An 18,631-nucleotide genomic window follows, 5' to 3' on the forward strand; every position below is an offset into this window, starting at 1 on the left:
ATAAAAGATAAACGGCCGCCTGTCTTGCCTGGGGGAGATGAAGGTCAGAGTCGTCAAGTGTGCGTGGGTGCACACATTCATGCGCCCAAATGCAAGGCCATGCACAGATACTTAGGCAAAGAAGGGGTATTATAATCAACGTCGCACTCAATGTTATTGCAAAATAAAATCTAGCTTTGCAATCAGAACCTTTGAGGAGAATCTGAACGTCTTCAGTTGTTTTCTGCTTCGGCTTTTTGCTAGCCTCATCTACTGTACACAATTTAGTATTTTTTAAAAACCTCACAATATTACAGTCTCTGCACATAATCAGTGCTGTAATCAGCGCTTCATTGTTATACTTCCACCACGTTCTGGAATCAAACTCCGTCCCCCGTCAATCCCCACGCACTTCCAGCATAATTGAAGCACTGTCAGCATTGTTCATGCTGGAGCTGTCCCGGCCAGAGTCCCGACCCGACCCGACCTGACCGCGCAGAACGCAGGCCACGGCTGGTTGCTGCTCCTGATGGGAATTTTGCCTTCGCCATTCTTCAGCGGTGGCTGGTTTTCACAGACCCCCCCCCCCCTTCCTACCCACAGCCCTTGTTGCCGTTGGCCGATTCTGGTCACGTTGACGGTGAAGTGGCAGTAAGTAGCTGGCCCTGCTCCATGGTGAAGAGCTGGCTCTGTGTTATTAATTGCAATAGATTGCAGAAATAATTTGCAGGTCAGGTTCCCCTGGGGTCTTGGTGAGGTATCGAACTACTGTGAGCGTCCGCGTGCCACAGCATTGATCCGGGGCATCAATGCCAAAAATAAAATTTGTACTGTTTTTGCAGACAGCGTCCACCAGGACTCTTGTTCCGGCCATGCGGAAACATCATCTGATGTCGATAACTGTGCCCGAATCAGGGGGAATGAAGAATGCACTAATTCAGATGGCGGTGCAGAGCTGTCTGGACCATACTGGCACATGCAAATCATAACGCCAAATCTAAAGTCTCCTCACTCATCACCCTTGATAGCGACAACGACAAAACAACATCAAAAATGTCATCTGTAACCCCGAATCCTCTGCTTTTAACCATCACCCTTGCTGAGCAGTGGGCAGCCATGACAGGCAACCGAGGAGCAGTGTGTGGGGATGATGCTTTGCTCAGTGGCACCTCAGTGGCACCTTGGCGGATCAGGATTCGAACCTCCAACTATTCAGTTGTAATGAGTCAGAGCCTATGCTGCCTTATCTATAGTATTATAATAATTTGTTGTAACATTTATTAAATGTAATATTATTTAATGCTATTGTACAGAAGATCAAAAGTGGGATCAAAATGAATTCAGAAAACCTGAACCAGTGGGTTCCCGTGATGAGGATTGGTAAAACACTGGACTAGTTAATCATGGAAATTAGTTAAATGGTGATAAGTCCAACAAATTTCTAATTACTTCAGAACCCAAAGCTTTCCTTCTGTACTTCCAGATGATGCCACAATTTGATAGTTCCAAACATATTTTAATGACATCCAACAGAGCTGTGCTAGAATATTGATGAGATTATTTTCTTGGAGAGAGAGTAGTGATAATACTCATTTTCTGCAGAGCAAAGCCTCAGTAAACATATTACTATTCATTAAAGCCTGCTATGACACAATCTTCATGCTTAATATCAAATAAATCTCCCTGAAATTGCCTTCCAGGAAGCTGTTTTTTTCACAACTATATGATGCATATTCTCATTGAGCTTAATACATAACCTTGATAGCTCTTTACCCACTTTAATGTCCATACTGTTTAACAATTCACAAAAATGTTCTGCAAGAAACTTCAATGGACACAAGTCCATTTGTGTTTAGGTTTAGTGGTGACCAAATGATTAATTACTACTTTAAAACTGACAGTGAACTACGCACTAAATGTGGGAATTGATGGCTACTGTAAGGACAAAAACATAGAGATGAAACATATACAAAAAGATAAACCAAGAAAGAGGCATGTCAATTATAAAAAAAAGCATCTATAGATTGTGTTCTGTGTGACATAAATAGTTACACAACCAACATCTATTTATGTTAAGCCTGGCCTTGAATTTAGAACCAGTCTCAAAAATAATACCGCCAGTCCCATTCCATGCACCAACGCAGCCCACCATGGCAACCCTACGCTACCATTCACCACTCTTCACTGCACCACAATTCTCTGTCCCCAGCTGGGACCCCCACAGGTAGCCCGTTCAATACTGTACCTGATAATCACAGAAAGAGTTTTTTTTCCCGTCTGATGGAAGGGGAAACGGCATTTTCCTGGCATGGATGATTACTCACAACACATCCGACCTGGGCGTGACTATTCGCTTTCACCAGACGAACCTGCCACTTTTCTCACTCCTGTTGCTGCTTCTTCTTCCAGCCTGTGATGGATACTCCACCCCTGCTAACTGAGACCGACGCATCCCGGACCTGTCCCCTTTCCATCGGCCTCACCCTCCTGCTGCACCACTAATTCGATTTCTGCATTTCCCTCTTCCCCCAGCCTCCGCCTTTCCCTTCTCAGGCCCTTTATCTTCAGTCCATCTCTTCCCCTGCACTCCTCATCCCTTTGAGGAGCTCATTACCTGCCAAAAGGACCCATTCAGCTATCTCGACTGAAGGCGACAGGTACTTTTTAGAATTGTTGAAAAACGGGGAAAGAAAGGAAGCTTTTATTATGTCTGGTATCCCATTCACACCTTTCTCCACCCTCATTCCATCCAACAGAAGATAATTAAATATATATTTTTGCCCATACTGTCGTTCTAATATCCATCTTCTACGTCCTAATTGATTTGTTCACTTCTTTATTATTTTTTTCTTCAGTGGAAGGACAATTCGCACCACTATCACTATTTATAATGCATTAATTTCTGTGACGGAGACCTTACTCTGGTCATCTGCTGCCTTCAATTCCAACTGGAAATGTGGCACGTCCGAAAACGATGGCTGACGTGTTAAATTGGTGAAACTGACTCAAGCTTAATCTCTCTCAGGGCAGAAAGTTCTCCGAGCAAGTCTTCCGGGAGTCGGCTGCGGAGACTGCAGTGGGTGTTTTTGACAGGGATAAGCAGTTGCGAGAAGAATGGGCACCGGCCGAGTGTCTTCCTCGGACTGTTTTCCTGCCGCGCCGCGACACCAGATTGTTTACCGGAGCCTCCCTCTGTGTTCATTATCTCCCCGTAGCTCCGTGGGTGGTACGGCGCGTTGACGTGCGTGATGGAGGACAGCGGCCGGGGGCTCGGGGAGAGCAGAGGTATCCGGGCGATCAGACGAGGAGAGCGAGATCAAGATCTATATTTGGACTGCGGTCTATGGGAGAGGATAACGAGCCCCGGCGCCGGCCCACAGCCACTGCAGGAGTGGGGCTACATTAGCGGGCCTGCTGTCACATGGCATTCCAGCAAACAAAGAATGAAGTACCAGAGGGTACTGCCAAACACTCCACAAACACACTCTAACACAAAGTTACACACACTGCAGCGTGATCTGTTTAAAGAAATAACTTCTTCATCGGCACTTCAATGCTCCTTGGTGTAAAAACTTGTGATGGATTACTTTGTGTTTACATTACATTTTATTTTGTCTGGTTTTATCCATTTTAGAGTCATACTAAGTGGACTTAGGACCTGTAATATTATGCATCATAAGGTTGGCAGGTAAGTTTGGGGGCAGTGGTGGCCTAGCAGTTAAGGAAGCGGCCCCGTAATCAGAAGGTTGCCGGTTTGAATCCCGATCCGCCAAGGTGCCACTGAGGTGCCACTGAGCAAAGCACAGTCCCCACACACTGCTCCCCGGGCGCCTCAGGGTGATGGGTTAAATGCAGAGGAAAAATTTCACTGTGTGCACTGTGTGCTGTGCTGCTGTGTATCACATGTGACAATCACTTCACTTTTACTTTCAGTTTGTTACCCAATAGTCTATGGCTACCCCATGTTTACATTTACAGCGTTCATAAGATGCCCTTATCCAGAGCGACTGACCGTCAGGTACAGGGACAGTCCCCCTGCAGACACTCGAGGTTAAGTGTCTTGCTCAAAGAAGTAGAGTTTGAACCTTGTTCATAGTCGAGTGTGTTAACCACATAGGCAAGTGTGCTAACCACTAGGTGAAAATTAAGTGATTGTCATTATAAAGCCCAGCAAGCAAAGCACACGGTGACAAAACATGTGTCCTCTGCTTTTAACCATCACCCTTGGTGAGCAGTGGGCAGCCGTGACAGGCGCCCGGGGAGCAGTGTGTGGGGACGGTGCTTTGCTCAGTGGCACCTTGGGGGCTCAGAATACGAACCTTAAGATTACGGTTCCGCTTCCTTACCTGCTAGGCCACTACTGCCCTTGTGTTGAGAAGGAGTGGGTGAATGATATGTAATATGATTTATTTATTTGTCACAAATATGCATACAATGTATTTATCTGCAGCTTTCGGCTTTCTAAGAGCAAACGATGCCCTAAACAGTGACAACAAAAAATACTACAGATGCGATTACTTTTGTTGATGTACATTACAGGCCAAACGTTTGGACACACCTTCTCATTCAATGTGTTTTCTTTATTTTCATGACCATTTACATTGGAGTTATGTACAAAAAGTGGAGACCTGACCTCCACAGTCACCGGACCTGAACCCAATCGAGATGGTTTGGGGTGAGCTGGACCGCAGAGTGAAGGCAAAGGGGCCAACAAGTGCTAAACACCTCTGGGAACTCCTTCAAGACTGTTGGAAAACCATTTCAGGTGACGACCTCTTGAAGCTCATCGAGAGAATGCCAAGAGTGTGTAAAGCAGTAATCAGAGCAAAGAAACTAGAATATAAAACATGTTTTCAGTTATTTCACCTTTTTTTTGTTAAGTACATAACTCCACATGTGTTCATTCATAGTTTTGATGCCTTCAGTGAGAATCTACCAATGTAAATGGTCATGAAAATAAAGAAAACACATTGGATGAGAAGGTGTGTCCAAACTTTTGGCCTGTACTGTATATGTGTTGCCAGATTGATATAACACAGTTTTTGTTGTTTTTTTACTTTTTTAGATAAATGTAATGCAAATTCATTTATCCATGTTATAGTAATGTAATTCTCGAGACCAGTCACATACTTTTTTAGTCTCGCTCTTGTCTTAGTCTCTACGCTATTTGCTCTCTCTTTTCTTGGTCTCAGACATAACGGTCTTGATGGGATGAGAAAAGAAAAAAAAGAGAAACCTCACAGAACAGAACCTAAATTCAAATGCAAATGTCTTGATCTACCCTCAAGTCTCGGCAGGGTCTTGGTCTTGGACTCCGTTTAGGCGGTCTTGACTACAACACTACTACGTTACTTGGATGTGTCATAAAATTTCGCCATTATGTTGAAATAAAATATTTTTCTGTATAAAATCAAGAACATTAGCACATTAAACCAACTAAAATATTCTCCAGTTCATAAAACACCAGAGATCCTCTCGCCAGACTGTGAGCCAAGGACTAAGCTGGTGTCGACCTACATAGAACAGAGTTTACGTTCGTGTTTAGGAGGTCACCCAATATTTTATTTGAAGCAAAAAACAGAAGTTAGTTCAGCCGTGCGACTGTCTGAAATCTGAAGTGTTGTGATGAATGATGTAATCTGTAGTATTGGCAGTTCGCTCCATCATATCAATGTGGGCCATGCTGGCAGGCTCCTCAGCGCCTCTGATGGAGACATCACAGCATGCTTCCTCCCACTCGGCCTCCTCACGGGGGGCAGATGATGGCCTGTGAGATTAGCTCCAGGATTAATCTGAAATTTGGCTCTGCTCTCGAAACCTTACTGTAAAACACTGCTGACAGATCCCTGTGCACTTGTAGAAGTGACCTTCAAGTTTATGAGCTCTGAACATTTTTGGATACCAAGAGATGAAACTATGTCACAAGTGGTGTCTGTAAGTCAGGTTCAGATATGTGACAAGAAATGTCATGCATGTATTTAATATTTTAGTAGTCATGGCAGTGGCCTCACATCTACAAGGCTATGAGTTTGAATTCTGGCTCAGACATTTTGTGTGGTTTTGACAGTTTGCATGCTCTCCCTGTGTTGGCATGGGTTTCCTCTGGGTTCTCCAGTTTCCTCCCTCCTTCCAGAATCATTCCATTTCTAGGTGAACTGGTGACTGTAAATTGTGCGTAGGTTTGAGTGTGTCAGTGAATGATGTGTGTTTTTCTGTGCACGCCTTGTGGTGGGTTGGTTCCCTGCTCTGTGTAAGTCCTGGGATGGGCTCCAGCATCCGCAACACCAAGTAGGACTAAGCGGTAATTGAAAGTGAGTGAGAGTGAGAGAGACAGTGTGTAAATGTACTATTTTATTATGATTTATTATATAGATATGATTCAAAGCACTTGGCTCCTTTGAAGGATTCTTCCCCCCTAAGAGTTTTTTTTCTGACACTGTCACCTTGGGCCATTTAAAGCAAATCAGTACCATATGAGGGATACACAACTATTTTTTTATTTATTTTTTAAGGATTTATAACTATGTACCAGCTCAGGAAATGTCTGGAAAAAAAATATTATATTTGGGCAAACATGGTACTTTTTACATTTTCAGCATTAGGCAGACACTCACACACCATGCTCCAGCCCTGTCCCTGCACGCCATCACACCAGATCAGCATACCTGCATACTAACAGGGGGATCATCACAAACTCCACCCAAGGATGTGGTTATTTAAGACAGACTCTTCCATCAGAGTGTGCGTGACCTTACTTGTACGCTGAAAAAAACTCTTAAGATTTAAGTAATCTATCACATCTAATATTTTAACATTGATGTAATGTAAATAAACCGGTTACAACAGGTTTGATTGGTTTATTTAGATTATTTCAATATTAAAATATTAGATGTACTTAAATATTTGTAAATATACAGTGTATGGATTCACTGAAAAAAGTAAAGCGTAGCTGTTGTTAGTTTAATGTTTTTTTCTCATTACAGTTGTTAAAAAATACAAGTTTGCTTTAAGCTGTTTAATTTATGCTTTTTTTTTTTTTTACTTTTTCTATAATGCTACTGATGACAGGTTTGTTTGGTTAATTCACATAACGGCAATGCTAAAATATTAGGTGTGACAGATATTAGGTAAATATTAGGTACTTCCCTCCTTCGCTTTTGATAAAAGCATCTGCCAAGTAAAGTAAAGTGAAGTACTTCAGTTTTCTGATTACTTGAAGTTTAGCCAGTGTTCACTTTTTTCCGTGTGGGGGTGTAGCAGTCTGGTCTCAGTTTGTAACTGAATAAATCCCCATTTTTAGGTACAAAACGAAGAAGCACTGATTACTTGGCTTTGAAGTGGGACCCACTATAAATAGCGATGCCACTCGCTGGAAACCATGGAGAAAGTCTCAGGGGATCGAAAAACCTCTTGGGAATCTGTCAAATGCGACATTTCCTCGCCTACGTGTCCCCCCCTCCACCCAGAACAACACAAAGGGTGGCATTGTCATGCTGGGCGCGGGCCCACGCATTTGATATGCTGCTACCCTTGATTTGCCTGGTACGCCGAGTGTGACGGCGGAGAGGAGAAGCCCGCTGCTGGCCCGCAGCTTGGTCAATGCACAGAGTGACAGGGTGATGGCACGCCAGGCAAACCAGAGGGCCCTTATATATCTAAATAATAAAAAAGAGTACACAAACAACTGCAGCTTCAAACACTTCTACTAATAGGATTCATATTCTTTTTTTTTTTTCTTTTACAAGGAGAGTGCAGCTGGAAAATTTACTGTCAGTGAATCCCCTCAAACACACAGCATGTTATACTCTTCCACAAGAGAGAGCCAAGTATGAATTATAGATATGCTGTATTTCTTTTAAGGCTAAGGCCCGGAAAAAGCAACATGACTCTGTATAAAACACAAGAGACGGAACATTTTTATGACCCTGAACTGCACTTTTCTGTAGGAAATATGGACACCTTGTGCCTGTGTACGTGTAACACCATCATGCTGCCCTTTCATCAATAAAGCCTCTACCAGTCCCTCCAGGATTTGGCCAATCTTGCAATTTTGTCCAGTCACCAGTCACGCCTGCTGTCATGTCTGCCTTTCTACCGTTTTTGGGGGGTTAGATTTTTTGATTTACTGAACGCACTTAATGGCTATTCAGTTCAATGTCATGTGATCATATATGCATACTTTAATATGTCTTATTAATGCATAAAAAACATGATGGAAATGTGTAGACGCTCTTTTCGATAGGTTGCCTCAAATTCTGATATTTTAGGTTCAACAATCCCCATAAAAACACAGAAAATTCTGGAGGGACTGAGCTGCAAAGTAAATTATGACTCTAAAAAAGGAAGTTGATAAAAGCACCCTTGTTTACAGTAAAGTAAATACAGTTCCATGAATTTACTTTATTAATAACATGTAGTGAATGATAAATATCTGTTAATGGGTTGAATCTAAATCTAAAATGGGTTAAATCTACCATGGGTTAAATCTACCAATCTACCATTTCTATGTTAATGGTTGCGAGTGCACCAAACAGGCACATGACAAATGTGTGGAAGTAAACCCAGAACAGGACTGAAGTGTTTTTGTACACTATATGTACACTAAATACTTGTTTGTGCTGCTTGTGTCCTTGAAGCCTCAACGGAGCAAAATCACCAAACCCCACAAATAAAAGCACAGTTTTTGAAAGCTCTGCATGCCCAGGCTTTGCACAGAGTGAGGTGCTCACCTCCTGCCTTACGTTCGAGAGCATTTGAAAGCTCCACACTCTACTGCACTGAGGTGAACTCCACTCGCAGCGGGGACTTTTTCACCCCTATCCACTTTTTTTCTGGCAAGAATAGCAGGAGAGCACAGGCCAAAGCCCATCAGGGTTTTTAAAAAGAGGGGAAGATGGCACGAAAAAAGCATGCTCCACTTCCTGTGTCAAATGCCCTGCCTCTTCTGAGCCTCGCAGGAGTTTTCAGCGGACATCAGAGACGCCTGAGCGGATGAGGGCTGCCTTGAGGCGTCAGGTGTCCTGTTAGCGTGGATCTGAGTGACTCCCTAATGCAAACACTCATACACTGCCCGACTCTTCTAGAAGCAGCACTGACCATCTCTCACTCACTTCAGAGGCTTGCACAACTAGTGACATGCAACAGATTATAAAAATATTCTAGAACAAGGTTATGTAGATTTCAAGGGACCAAAACCTGTCTGCTGTCAGCTTTTTTTTTTTTTTTAGCATTCATGGTGATTAAAACTTATATATGTTTGACACTATGCACCATGTTTCATATGCACTATAGCCTATGTAATGCCGCTATTTAACACATTCCCCAACGTTCGCTTGCTGTTTACAGCATGCCATGCAATGCCAAGCATCAAAAGGCTCAGGCATTTTTCTCTTTACAAACATAAGAATTTGTGTATTTTTGGAAGTCTGGCAGTTGTCCTCTCATCCATGCTATTCAGTGTTCACAGCACACACATGCACAAAGGGTAGCCTCCCGCTGCTCCTGCGATTACTCTGAAGTGGTATGTATTGTACTGTGAAAGCACAAGCGTGAGGTCAGTCGCTGTAGCGCTACCACGTTCCACATCTTCATTCAGAACTTTTTTTCACGTATGTGAAATATCTGTCTATTGTGTCATATAGGCAATTATGTTAAAATTATTGTTTTTTTTTCCACACATATTTTTATCACAAATTTGGCCTTATGCCAAATATATTCCAGGCCTTGCCTTTCATAATTGCTGTATTATCTGACAAACTCTAAATATGCGTGTGATTTCAGCCAATCCTGAAAACTTTGACTAGGCCAAATAAACAAGACAGCAAATGGCTGATGGGTTTAACACTACCATATATTCATCAGAGGTTCGTTCTCTCATAATTAAAGTCAGGCTGATGGAAAACTGTGCCGAAGCCTTGATGAGAAGGTGTCACCCTTTGGCTGGCCAAGAGTAATAGTAATCCTCGAGCTGTTTTCTCCAGCTATGCCAAAATCAATTCTCATGACTTCAGAGGACTAGATGAAAAGAAATATGACATCATTCTCGACTACAGTTTCCCTTATGATATAAATTTTCCCAAAAATGGGCCATTGCTTTTCCCCTAAGCACGATAATACATCCAAATGGCGCTATGGCACTAATGCACAGAATTCATCTTCATTTTCACACTAATAAGAGAGGCAGGCGGTGCCATCCATCCACTAATAAACTTGCGCATGTCTATCACTGCATGCAGGGGATGCAACGCAGATTCACAAATTGCCAATTCTGAACGCTCGAGAACATCTGCATCGCGGTGGCTGCCCAATTACCTGATGCGCTTTTTGAAAATGTTCAGCTGTCAGTTCTGGATCTCTGTACTTTATTTGCATTGTTCAGGCCCATTATTCTGGAAGAACAGGCCATATATAAAGCAAATGAGCAATTAGCGGCGAGAAGCAGGAAAGGCTCTTGATTGTGAACGTGTCTATTTATGGGCTCCATTGTGCAGCTGTGATTTCCTGTTAACGGCAAATCAATGTCAGCTTTGTTAAGGTGTGTGTATATATATATCAGTCTCAGTCACATTTAGACAGCTCTACGCCTTTCAGTTTGAGTGACATCTATTAAAGATGCATGAGTTAGAATGTGGACTCACCAAGGTCTTTAACTCATGCAAATTTACTGATCTTTGTTAGGCCCATCTGATCCTGCATGAGCCCGCCCACTTTGCAGAAGTGGGATGAACGTGTAATCCAACCAGATTGAGTAGAAAGATTTAATCCTGCTACGTGGAACCTTGCGTGGGATGAGCGTTGCACCGTCAATCAGCGTCTCATATATAAGCATTCTTTCCAATTCAGCGACAGACAACAACTCGGGAGGATGAGGCACTAATGCAGTGACTCACTCTGGGGCATGAGACACTTGTGTCACCTCAGTCCTGTAACCACGGCAATGAACGGTGTACAGTGTAAAGTGTAAAGAAACTGAGGAGACAGTTCCGCGATGATCTGGCAGTTGTGCTTTAATGAGGGATTGCTCCCTTCTGACGCGCCAAAGTTTAGGGAGCAGGAGACACATGGGATGTTTTTTTTTTTTGTTTTTTTCGCAGTGGGGTTACAGACTCAATTGGTGGGATGCGGTCATTAAGGAGGCAGCGCAGGGGAGAGCAGCGGGGAACGGATGCTCGCTGGGAACGCCACTCAACTTCTTGGGCGCTGCAGACCCATAACGACCTAATTAGAGGCGGGGGCCCGGAGAGAAGGGAAACCATGCCTACAGCAGCATGAGTGTTAGAACAGAACGCCAGGCAGAGGGCCCAGGGAGACCTGTTAATTGTACTCAACAACTTGTACCTTTTATACACATATGCTGTTCACGAAATAGACAACAACTGTAACTAACTCACCATTTATTGTCTTTTGTAAGATCACAGTTACAAAATATATATACACACACACACACACACACACTGATTATATATATTTATACTTAGGCAATTATAGTGAATCAGTTGAGTGTGTAATACAGAAATGTTTTCAAGAAGGTTGGACTACAGGACACTAAAGGCACCTTGTTGTTGTGAAAATGGTTCTTTTGTGCATCTGGTGTTACTGGTGCACTTTACATCCATTCAGAACACATGCAGTCATGTTCCTTAATGTTGGTAGACTACTTAAAAAATATTTCTGGCTAAATATTGAACTGAAAATTTTCATTGGGAAACACTACAGCTCAGCAGATGATGCACTCAATGAAATGTGTCTTCTGCTTTTAACCCTCACCCTTGGTAAGCAGTGGGCAGCCATGAAATGCACCGGTGCTTTGCTCAGTGGCACCTCAGTGCTGATTTGGGAGCTGAACTGGCAGCCTTCCGTTTACAGGGCCGCTTCCTTACCTGTTAGGCCAACCACTGCCCGAAAGAGAACACCCACAAAATACACCGCGGGGCAGCGGACAAATTTCACTGTGTGCACCGTGTGCTGTGCTGCTGTGTATCACATGTGACAATCACTACACTTTACACTTTACTTTACAGAGAATACATTATGAAAATGAAGGGATGGGGCTGTTTAAAGAACTTGATTGTTATTAGAGAGATATATTACATTTAGATTTATGGAATTTATCAGATAACCTTACCCAGAGGAACTTCCAATCAGTACAGGGCCAGTCCCCCTGGAGACACTCGGGGTTAAGTGTCTTGCTCAGGGACACAATGGTAGTAAGTGGGGTTTGAACCTGGGTCTTCTGGCTTGTAGGTGAGTGTGTTACCCTCAAGGCTATTACTAATACCATCCTATTATATTAGTGTGGTAGCAGCCTATACATAATCTTATATTATACTACACTGGATATTAATTTTAGACATTTAATGTGTTAAAATAAATGAATGCCTTTACCACTGTTGATAGTGGCCGTGTCTGCCACACATGGCGTACAGGAGTGGCATGTGTGGTAGGTAATTTGCATAAATGTAGCATGTTTGCAGGAAATTTTTTATTTGATTTAAATGGCTGGTTTACATTTAGCATTTGACAAGTTGTATAGTTTTTGATGTTCTGCAAACACCACAAGCAATTCAAAGCATGAGTTCACCTTATTCAAAATCGGAAGTGCCTCCATTGTACTCTTTCACACTCTTTTCTCTTTGCAAAATGTTATTATTATGGCAAGGTTTAGTCTTAAGAATTAATCAAATTACATAATACTATAATACATTGTCAGTCATGTTCTAAAATCCACATATAACCTTGAATTTTTTATCTCTATAATGTGGGACAGAGAGGCCAAAAAACACTGCAAGCTTGTATACTGTGTACTCGCTAATGAACAAGAGAAGCATTCAAAATTCAGTATTGTCTTCGAACCCACAGCATAATTACCCATATGGTAATATTTTTTCCTAAAGGGTAATGATCAACAGAAGCATATTTACCAAAGCTGTTACCCCCCATAGGGAATTGTCTGTGGAAAAAGTCAGGATTTTTCTTAATCACCTCTTCCCTTTTCCCAGAGTGTTTAAATCAGAGTTGTGCCAAAATTACAGGCAGAGACTTATTAAAGTGCTACTTACACCCTGTTCTATGTGGTGGACGGGGTGTACTTGTCTTGCGGGAGCAAGAAATCTTACGTTCTATTATTTGTTAGTTATGAAGAGGACAGGTTAGGTACTTCACATTTTATTCACATTTCCTAAAACAACATCTTCCTCAAGAAAACGTTTAAATTTCCGCTAGACCCTGTATTTGCATGCATAAGTAATATTTATGTGATTTATTTTCACCTCTCTGGCTCAGCATGTTAATTAAAGAAGCTGAAATAACGCGACATGACAGAACATTGACACCCTCACTGACTGTGGCTAAATGTGGATCATGAACATTTTATGTGAAATGAACCAAAATGTATGTGTACCTTAAGAAACATGGAAGAATACTACACCTAAATGTAAATGAGCAACTCCTTCATAGTAAGCATTGTGTAAATATGACTAAACTACAAAGACACATATTCTCAAAAGTTGGTGCCATAAACTTACAAAGATTCCAGAAATGATAATGAATAGTTCTATTAATAGTTCTATTAGTCTATTAGACTATGTAGACTAACTGCTGAAAATGCAACAGACCCACTTGTAAAATTAAACATACATATAGTGTTTACACCAAGAAATGCTATGTTTTTTTAATTAAGAACCATTAAAAATAATATTATCCATTTGCGGATGGTTAATGTGCATTTTATGTTTACTGTGTAACCTCAGAACAAGGCTCAGCAACATCACTACAACCTGTTGAGAATCTGATTATTTGAGCAGATGTAGAGCATGCATTAGGACTTGGCTCATCAGACAACATATTTATTATCTGCGCTCGTGATACAAATCAAATCCAAACGCGCAGACATGCGTCGCGACGAGATGGCACCTGCTGAATGGAAAGTGGGAATTTAGTATGCCGCCATGTGCCACTTAATTGTCTGCTGCTGTGTCAGGTGACTACCGCATAGATTGCTGGCTACCATACATGTGGCTTCTCTGGTTAGGCTGAACAAGCTTCTGCGTGCCACTTAATTTTCGATCTGATTTAATCCCGCGCAGTGACAGCGAGGCAGGAACGAGGGATGGCGAGGGATGGAGAAGGGATTTCGGAGGAGGGTGGAGGGTCATACTTTCTTTCACAGCCATAATGAGAACCTTCAATCAATGCCTTCCTTTTTTATTTTCCTCCTCCTCCTGCTTTTCCTGGGCGATAAGGGCGCTAATGTGCAGCCCAGATAAGTATTGGCTTCCAGATGCTCGTTTCTTCTCCTTTTTTTTTTTACTCCTCTTTATAGCATGAATTATTTGGTAAAAATGGCATAAAGGCAAAAAAAATTAATAAGGCAAACATTACAATAATTAAAAGTGCCAAAATTACAGGAAAAGGCTTACTAAAGTGCCACTTAAACACTGTTCTATGTGTGGGCCAGGGTGTCCTTGTCTTGTTTGAATAAGAAATCGTGTGTTCTATTATGGGTTAATTATGCCATTTATTTTTTACAAAAAGCGTCCACAATGAAGAGGACAGGTTATGTAATTCACATTTTATTCACATTTCCTAAAACAACATCTTCTTTAGGAAAATGTCTACTTTTGCTTAATTACAAAGCGTCTGACTCTCCTATTTCTGCTAGACCCCTGTATTTGCATGCAGCCATTTTTAAGTTGTGGTATCTGTATCTTGAAGAAGAGAAAATAACTACCCTTTCTTTGTTGAGTAATTATTTCTCTCACCAAGAACAAGATCTATAGAATCACTTCAAAAATAAAACCCTGTACTTCAATGCATTGCAATTGCACACAGAGATCACCCTGCAGTAAGCAGGACAGGACGCTTGGACGTGCTGAACATGGCACCTGATGGTTGTGCATCGTGTTAAAGTGGCTAAAAGGCTCCTTTTTCCCCTTCCCTGCTATATTTTTCACAGTTTAATCAGCCTAATTGAAGCAATAGCAATCATGGGCCACTCACTGCAGCAAACACAAACTAAACAAGAGTACCATTTGGGAGGCTCAGCATTTATAGGAAGGAGGTGGGGGAACAAGAATTACAATATGCGCCCAGCTTTCAAGGGTCCTGAATTTTTAAAAGGCGGCGAGGTTTCATTTGATGAACAGGTGTCTGCCAACCTCCTCTGGTGCTGGTTCTCAATGGAAAATTGATTGCACATCATTCAAAAGAGGAAAAGCTGGAGTGGATGTAAAGACAAAAAAAAAAGAAAAAAAGAAACCACACAGAGCTTGAGTGCTTTTTTCTCTCTCTTCTTTTTTGTCGTTTTTCTTCCTTTAACTCCTCTTATTGATTCAACCTACACTGGTCAAATACCACATCCTTACTTGGCTATGCTCGGTGATTGAAGCTTGATTTCAAAGCCCTCAAGGAGTAGGCTTTTTTTCTGCAACAGCAAGGCACATGGCAGTAAAACAAAAAATGGTTCCAATTACAGAATCAGAGAACAGGTATGTGACACTGATCAAGCCACTGACACTGAAATGGCTTTTTGTCTGATTGGATCCACAAGACCTGAGACTGTCTAGTCTTTTGAGGGCTGTGCAGCAATGTTTCATATATGCATTGGACTACTGTTAACTAGCATTGTTAAACATCAACCTTCAGTCAAAAATGGTGAGTTGAGAGGGTGAATAGTAGAGATTTAACACACCCCTACTGTTCAGTACATACCTCAGTTTAAAGTAAAAAATAAGTTAAACATTATCTCAGATAAACAGCCAATAATATATATATATAAAGTATATTTATATGCACAAATATTATTGTTGTGTTTGTATTATATTAAGTTCAACAGTTTACCCAAAAACTAATGTAATTAGTAATGCTAAACTAGTACTGCAAAATTGTAATTAGTAATGCTCCCATATTCAATAAAAACTAAAAGTGGGCGGTGCTTGTGTGTAACTGACATCATATTTAGTAAAGCCAATCACTGATCCTCAGCATTATCAGAGTGTTACAGTACAGTGTTAAAAATATTCTGCGCTTATGCTGTTTACCCTGTGGGTAAAGGCTCCAGTTTTATGTTTCTGTATGAAACTCACACATGTAAATGTTACTAAATCTGACTGCACACTGACTGTGCATTATCTGTATGACTGCACATTCTGAATGGGTGAATTTGAAATTGAATTAAATTACCCCCTTTGGGCAATTAAGTAATTGTTGTCCTTTAGCAAAAAATTGATTACTGAATGTAATTTGTATCTTTTATGCCAATCACACATCGGATGATGGAAAATCTGGGTTCCTTGCATAATAAATCATTGTGACCCAATAATTACTTGACAATTTTTTAGCTCCACCTAGTGGTGCTTCCTGAATGAAACGTCATACTTTTATCTGTAAAATGTTTATAAAATTTATCATTAATGCATCAATGCATTAATACATGCATTGATACAAAACCTTCTGAAACATACAGTCACGGCTTTAATTACTCTACAAGTGGCAACAGTGATGTATAAACCCTTTAAAGGAGAATTACTTTGTCTTTTTGATAAAAGGTCTGCCCTATATCACATTCCCAGCAGATTCTAAAACCACCTCTGCACTGCAGTAATCAACACAAATAAATACTTAATGAAGCCCATTTAAAACACCTTCCATGCCAAGTCGGATATTTAAATAAACACCCTCAGAGGCAATTAGAGACATTACAGTCCCAAATCCTTCATTATCATAGGTGTGTGTAGGTGCATTTCCAGCGACATTATGCATTCGTTGTATGGTTCAATCTCATCACCATAACCCTACATAATACAATCAGATTGACTGCAGGAGTGACAGATTGTGGAAAACTCTTACTCTTGTAGAAGCACTCCTCACTGTGCAGGATGGTGATCTTCTGGCGGAGCATGCAGGACGCCCGGTGGAGCTCACAATGGTTCTGGTACAGCCGCCCATCTGAGCCGCACACGGGCTTGTAGTGAGGCTTGCAGTGGCCCAAGCACTCGCACTCTCCATGGCCCGTCTCACGGTTGACAACGCAGTGCTTCCCCAGTCCACAGTACTTGTGTTCACACGGCCCTGGGAGACCTTTGTGGCTGAAAAAGCCTTTGAGTAGAGGGAGACACAAAGAGAAAAGAAACTATTCATTTACATCCATAATAATAAAAAAGTGTCAGTGCACAGCTATTATGAGCTGCCATTATCTATTATAAGACAGATAAATACAGCTGTAGGTAATGACAGATTGATTACTACATAAAACCATCTATTTGTAGGGTTTTTTTATTTTTATTGACTTAGTTAAAAGGGTAAATTAAGATTTTACAACTGGCTGCAAGCTTTGACACTACAATGGTTTTGTAACAGTGAAAATATATCAATAAAGTACTTAAGAGTATTGTATCATATTAGAATACAGATATTACTAACTTGAATCAATTATATATATATATATATATATATATATACACACACACACACACACACACACACACACACACATGCAGGTGGTCACCACAGATCAATTCTCATTTCCTATGCTTTCTGACTGGTGGTTCGGTCACTATTGAATGCAGGCGGTGCTACCACTCTAGTGGTAGCATGAGTGGCTCAGGTAGTGCAGCTCATCCAGGATGGCACATAAATGTGAGCTGCAGCAAGAAGATTAGCTGTGTCTGCCAGCATAGTGTCCAGAGCATGGAGGCACTACCAGGAGACAGGCCAGTACATCAGGAGACATGAAGAAGGCGGTAGGAGGGCAGCAACAGAAGGAACCCTGCCTGAGCCCTGCAAAATGAACTCCAGCAGGCTACAAATGTGCATGTATCTGCTCAAAGGCTCAGAAACAAACTCCATGAAGTTGGTATGAGGGCCCGACATCCACAGGTGGGGATTGTGCTTAGAGTCCAACACCGTGCAGCATGTTTGGCATTTGCACCATGCAGCATGCTTTTCGAATTTGCCACTGGCACCCTGTGCTCTTCACAGATGAAAGCAGGTTCACACTGAGCACGTCTGGAGACACTGTGGAGAACATTCTACTGCCTGCAACATCCTCCAGCATGACCAGTTTGGCAGTGGGTCAGTAATGGTGTCGGGTGGCATTTCTTTGAGGGAGCTGCACAGCACTCCATGTGCTCACCAGAGGTAGCCTGACTGCCATTAGGTACCAAGAGGAGATCCCCAGACCCCTTGTGAGACTATATGCTGGCGCGGTTGGCCCTGGGTTCCTCCTAATGCCAGACAATGCTAGACTTCATGTGGCTGGTGTGTGAGCAGTTCCTGCTAAATGAAAGCATTGATGCTATGGACTGGCCCGCCCATTCCTCAGACCTGAATCCAATTGAGCACATCTGGGACATCATTTCTCTTCCCCAACCCAAGGACGCCTAATCACACACACATATACACACGCATTGATATGCAGCCACCCCCCACCCCACCCCTCTGCCCGCTTCATACCCCCCAGCGTGAACTGGTGGGTCTGTGTGTGTGCTGTTTTGGCAGTAGCACCAGGACTGATGCTCGTTTAAATTTACAGATGTCAGACGTCCTTATCCAGAGTGACTTGTACCCACTAGGCTACTACCACCTAGACTACTACTTTTACATGGGATTTCATCCACCCCCCCTTTCCCCCTCCCCTGTGGCAATTTAGATGTTG

At 42.0% G+C, this 18,631-nt stretch overlaps 1 protein-coding gene across 3 annotated transcripts in view; it reads right to left on the reverse strand.

Annotated features, from left to right (window-relative positions):
* Positions 1-18,631, reverse strand: part of fstl5 (follistatin-like 5) — a 128,651-nt gene that overhangs the window by 58,728 nt on the left and 51,292 nt on the right. For all 3 annotated transcript variants that reach the window (XM_028959720.1, XM_028959721.1, XM_028959718.1), the window contains exon 4: positions 16,825-17,073. In XM_028959720.1, the coding sequence (XP_028815553.1) occupies positions 16,825-17,073 (249 nt within the window). The remainder of the gene's footprint in view (positions 1-16,824; positions 17,074-18,631) is intronic.

The sequence above is a fragment of the Denticeps clupeoides genome, chromosome 18, assembly GCF_900700375.1.
Source record: "Denticeps clupeoides chromosome 18, fDenClu1.1, whole genome shotgun sequence".
Lineage (NCBI taxonomy): Eukaryota > Metazoa > Chordata > Actinopteri > Clupeiformes > Denticipitidae > Denticeps > Denticeps clupeoides.